Source organism: Phalaenopsis equestris, unplaced genomic scaffold (genome assembly GCF_001263595.1).
Source record: "Phalaenopsis equestris unplaced genomic scaffold, ASM126359v1 Scaffold000321, whole genome shotgun sequence".
NCBI lineage: Eukaryota > Viridiplantae > Streptophyta > Magnoliopsida > Asparagales > Orchidaceae > Phalaenopsis > Phalaenopsis equestris.
The window spans coordinates 54,382-60,029 of record NW_018164763.1 but is presented as its reverse complement, the minus strand read 5'-3'; the positions used below and the strand labels follow the sequence as shown (position 1 = coordinate 60,029).

The following is a 5,648-nucleotide window of genomic DNA, read 5'->3' as shown; positions in this document are numbered from 1 at the left end:
TGCTCTATGACGCTGAATGTTGGCCTTTAAAAGAGAAGCATAATACTAAGTTAAGTGTTGTCGAGATGTGAATGATTAGGTGGATGAGTGGCTTTAGACTTAGAGACAAAATGTGAAATGAAAATATATGTGATAGGGTTGGTGTAGCTCTTGTGACGAACAAAATTAGAGAAATTCATCTTAGATGGTTTGGTCACATTAAGCGTTGACCATCTGATGACTGATGATCTGATTAGGAGAGTAGATGTTTTAAATTTGACTTATGTTAAGAAAGGCAAAGATAGACCTAGGAATACTTGGGCTTATTCTATAAAAAATGATCTTAATTTATTAGAGCTAGATGAAAATATGACGCTAAATAGAATGCAATGGAGAAAAATGATTCATGTAGCCGACCCCACATAGTGGGATTAAGGCTTTGTTGTTATTGTTGTTGTTGTTGTTTTTGCTTATGTTGTTGCATCTCTCATTTACTTTTCAGAGACTTTTGTTATTTTCTTGTTAATTTTTATTATAAACTTTGTTAATGCAATAATATTACTTATTTTCCAATGCTTAATTTTGCATATCTTGCTTAAAATTCATTTTAGATTAAACTTTTCTGTTTTGAGTATTAAATAAGTTTAATCAATCATGGCTTTCGAAGTTTACCTTACGAGTTAAGGCCAATTCATTCACCATGTCCCATGTTACCAAAGTATACCATTTTCCCGAATCGAGGTGTGTCACCAATAATTTATATCTTATTCTTGCATTTGTTGACTAACTAGATCCATGAAGAAAAATGCCAATAAATAAATAAAATATATAAATATTATGTAAAAAAAATTAAAAAAGTTTAATGTGAAATCTTAATTTCAAGAATAAAAACTCTGGTTAAGATCTAAACTTGAAATATTGCTTGCAAAATGATATGCAAATTGCAAATTTTAAATAGGCGTGTGAAAAATAGCGCTGCTACTCCAAATTATTCGTTTGACTTTCGATCCATAACCATATATTTCATCAGATATTTTCACACTGTACATTATTTCAAACACCATTTATTGGTCGTTCATGTTACCATGGAGATGAAGGCTGTGTAGTCTCAATTAACTAAATAAAAAAATTGACAATTAATAATTACCTTAACTTGCTTTCCAACGGATGAAATATCATCATCAGCCTTGGGCTCAAGGAAGGGTTCACCTTTGGGGCAACGCTCCACATAATGTGCATGTACAAGCTTATTGAAGTTGGCAAGCACATCTTCTCTTTTTGCTTTGCCTGAAACAAGGTTAAATATTAGAATACAAAACAAGCAAGAGTGATCACAGTAATCAAGTTGAAAAATTGAATAAAATAACCAGGATTTCATCAAAATTCTCAAAGTGGATATTAATGTAAACAATTTGTTCACACCTCCACTTAGCCCTGAAGCTCGATCATAAAGTAACTGAAAAGTAAGCCTGCCATGTTGAAGAAAACCCTCTAGAAGTTCTGTGTACTGCAGTGGTAGAGCAAAACCAAGTTGGAATTATACAGATTCAGAAGACAGGCGAAGTTGCTTTCATTTTTTTCCTCCAAATTAAGGCTTCATTCTATGCAATAATGTGTTGTTATCAAAGTTAAAAGAGATAAACTTCACTTTACCAATATGAGAATGACCTCGAGTAGAAATAAAAACTAATAACAAATCAAAGCATATACTCAACATACCATTTAAACTATTTGTGGGTTGTGAGTATAAGTGATCATCTTAATCATTATTCCTCTCCTATTATGTTAGTTTGATTTAATGGATTCTCATTTCCCATTCATTCATCTAGAGTGCTAGATGCAGCACTAGCTCAATCCTACAGTTCCTTTTAGTGCATAACTGGGAGTCATTTTACCTTCGGTTTTACCCCTTCTCATTCAATAATTTCTCATTGATTATTTCTACTTGATCTGTCGAATGAATTCTTGTCCTCTATTGAATAGGTGTAAACCTCGCTAAGCCAATTTTCACCTTCTTATTCTTTACAGGATATCTTAATGATGCACCTTCTCACTTCACTATTGTTGAATTCTACATGTGTTGATGTTATGTCTCAAAGTAAATCTTTCACATGAAATTAACCATATTGCCTTCGATATACTCAGTTTTCTTCCTAATAATTGTATGTTAACTCTATCTAATTGCCTTATCAATGCTTTTTCTAAGCTTCATTGCATATGTCAAGCCACTGAAACTTATTTTTCACTACCTAATCTTCCCCAAGTGTTGTTCCCAAACTCCCTCGAATAAAATCATTTCACTTATCATACTTAATCATGTGTTTTCTCCTTTGCATGTGGTAAAGACATCTAATTTTACTTTCATTGCCAAATTCTCAACACATGCTATTCCCATCCTTTCGCTAAAAAATCACTTCTCAATAAGCCTTTCTAAGCTGTATTGCACATACAATTTAGCATTCTCATTTCCATCACATTTAACATGGTTAATAGTAAATTTTTTGCCGTCCAACACTAAAATTCTTATGGCATAGTTGGTCAACTTACAATTTCATTAACTTAAACTACAATTATCCATGGCGTCCTATTATGATAGCCTTTTAGTTATGGTTTAATCCATACATTATTATTTTGTATAATAGGTCCAAAATATTTGCAAATGTCACACCTATGAGCCACTTGATCTTCCAACAAAATATCAAATAACCATTAGCATCACATCCATTGATATTTCATAAGATGTATTCAAACTTAGTTCTAGGCGAAGGCCACTTAATTTCTAAAATGTTTATCCAGTGTTTTGGCATTTCTCGCTTTAAAAAATGACATATCTTTCATAAATACACTATTTACAAATAGCAAGAACCAAGATGCCTAAATTGTAGACATCTGTATACCCAATATAGACAGAAATTTAACACTTATCATTGATATAATCCTATGGTGATTAGAGTGATTGAACAGTATACAATAATTTTAATGCTATTACATCACGTGCCTTTTAAATAACTTCAAAGCACTTTGGAAAGCAACTTAATAATATTCATCAAATCAATCTCATAATTATTGATCATACTCCCTTTCAAGATCCTTTTCATTACTCTGTATACTTTTAATAGTTGCATCAAGACAAATGTCATTTATATAATATAGCTTTCTATATCAAATAAGTTATCTCCAACAATACTTAATATAAGTTACTAGGTCTATGCTTCATTACCCTCTCCCTTTAAGGTTATTTAACTCATTTGAATACCCTATAATAACAAAAATTTTGAAAAGCTCCATTAGCTTCAAAAGATACTTACAAAGCTATAATAGATCATAGATGATTTGATTGTAACTAATCAATGCACTATATATGCTCACACAAATTTCCCCTATAAGGAATGTGGCACAAAACAAGGTTTATTTTAACTGTAGGTGTTGAAGTTTTCCAAAGGAACAAGCTCCCAAGGCCAATTAAATTCCAGGCATATCCAACAACACTCTTGATTAAGAAGCCTCACTTGTGTTTGAATACTTGTATTCATTAGAGCGCATGTTGTGGTCTCTTCCAATATTGAAGGATGTCTCTTCCAATATTGAAGGATGTATAATGAAGCTCAAACATGCGAGAATAAGACAAAAACAATGGGAATCTAACGCTAAGAGGATAGGCAACTACAATATGGGTAAAGCATGTAGGCTAATGAGAATCTAAGGTTCAAGGTTATTGTATAAGAATGTGGTAAAAATATTTGAAAGGAACTAATGTATTTGCAGGGCGAGGGCTCACAATCATAGAAATGTGATCAAGAAACACTAAATCTTAGGTGTGAAGGCACCTTATTCCTTAAGAGACCTAATAGATTTGAAAGAAAATACATACCAAGCATACGGTTGCTCAACAGTTGAAAAGATCCAAAGGTGATTAGACTTTATATTTTAGAAACATTGAATGAATCCCAATCATTAAAATGTGATCAAGAAACACTAAATCTTAGGTGTGAAGGGACCTTATTCCTTAAGATGCCTAATAGATTTGTAAGAAAATACATACCTAGCATATGGATGCCCAACAAGAAGCTAACAGTAGAAAAGATCCAAAGGTGATTAGATTTATATTTTAGAAACATTGAATGAATCCCAATAATCAAAATATCCCACTAATATCGCTATCAGAAGTTGTTGGAGAAAAAAAAAGTTTACAACCCAAGGGGTTGCAAAGGAAATGAATAGAGGGAGGTAAAGACTAACTTACAAGATAGAAAAATGCTCCTAGTCAACATGCCATGGTTCCATCATTTTCAGATGTTGAGCCCTAGTCTAAATTAGTCATAAAGCGACTTCAAGATCCTAATTAGTAATTAAGAGTTCTCTCATTGAATGGTATTTCAAAAACCGATGGGTCGGAATCTAGCTCTTGACTGATAGGTGGAACTTACAATCCCTTGTTACATGAGAGAGAATCGTATATTTGAACTTACAGTAAGAATGATACCCCTCCATATAGTAAAGAAGATACCCAAGATGAGACTTGCAGCTTAATCATTTGAGATTAAGAAGCTCGTATACCTTATTGTGATAGAGAATATATCTAAGACGAAATTTACAGCTTAATCAGTTAATCTTGTGGGATTAAAAGACCTGGAAATCTTACAACTAACATATGATAAAAATGTTATCTAATAGCTCCTCATATATAAAGAAGTAATCTAGCCTTCTAAGCCTAATGAACAAGAAGCAATCTCAAGCTCAATATTCAAAAGTCTCTAGCTCGGTCTCTAATGCATTGAATTCAAAAATGGAAAACAAAAATGAAGTTCAATCTTCATACATGTTACATTAGAAGAAGAGGAATCTGACTCTGCCACTATGATATGTTGAATCAGATCAAACAATCGATCTTTGTCTTTGAACGTATTAAACCTTATATGCACACTTTGTCTAGAAACATATTGAACTAGAGAGAAGGGGTATTGACTCAACTGTTGAAGTTTATTAAATCAAATGAATGACTGTATTCATGGGATTGTGAGTTGACACTGGACATATTGAACTTCGCTATGTGCATGGGGTCATTGAGGTTAACTCATATAGTTAAACCAAGAGAATATATGTATACTTGTAGTTAAGTTTTGATTAACTGGACCCATTTGAAAAACTAAAATAGTTGTTGAAGTAATTAATCGATCTATATTTGCATTTTGTTAACTCAATTGGTGGTCAAGCTAAACCAAAAATATATATTTGAATTGAGGTTTGAGATACTGATAATTGAGAAAATCAAATAATTAAATCAGGCATCATCGGATGATTTAAACCTAAACAAGAAATTCCATGTCATAATTGTAGAATGCATCCCATGTTTCTAAGGTGATTGAATCCACAGATTAGAGAACTAATCATCACGGTCATGGGTTTCCTTGAAAACAGGACCTTATAAAGTGGAAAAAATGATAATTTTATAAGATGTAATGAATATTTGATTTTGAAGTATTTAGGTTTTCTTGACCCAGACGTGCTCAATGATAAGAAAGCTCAATTGTGAATGGCATATAAAAAGTACAGAAGTCCCGCATATCTATGATGACTAGAGCCTCCACCTCTGAAATATTAAGAAAAATTGATTTTGAGGAATTTAAGTTTGGTTGACCCATATATGCTTAATTATAAGAGAGTCTAAC

The 5,648-nt window shown here is 32.3% G+C and overlaps 1 protein-coding gene across 1 annotated transcript in view; it reads right to left on the bottom strand.

Annotated features, from left to right (window-relative positions):
- The window catches only part of LOC110025667 (DNA-directed RNA polymerase III subunit RPC3), a 53,446-nt gene that overhangs the window by 43,096 nt on the left and 4,702 nt on the right, over positions 1 to 5,648 (bottom strand). Inside the window, exons 4-5 of the mRNA XM_020726273.1 lie at positions 1,402 to 1,486; positions 1,127 to 1,266 (exon numbers count right to left, since the gene is read on the bottom strand). Of these exons, the coding sequence (XP_020581932.1) occupies positions 1,127 to 1,266; positions 1,402 to 1,486 (225 nt within the window). The remainder of the gene's footprint in view (positions 1 to 1,126; positions 1,267 to 1,401; positions 1,487 to 5,648) is intronic.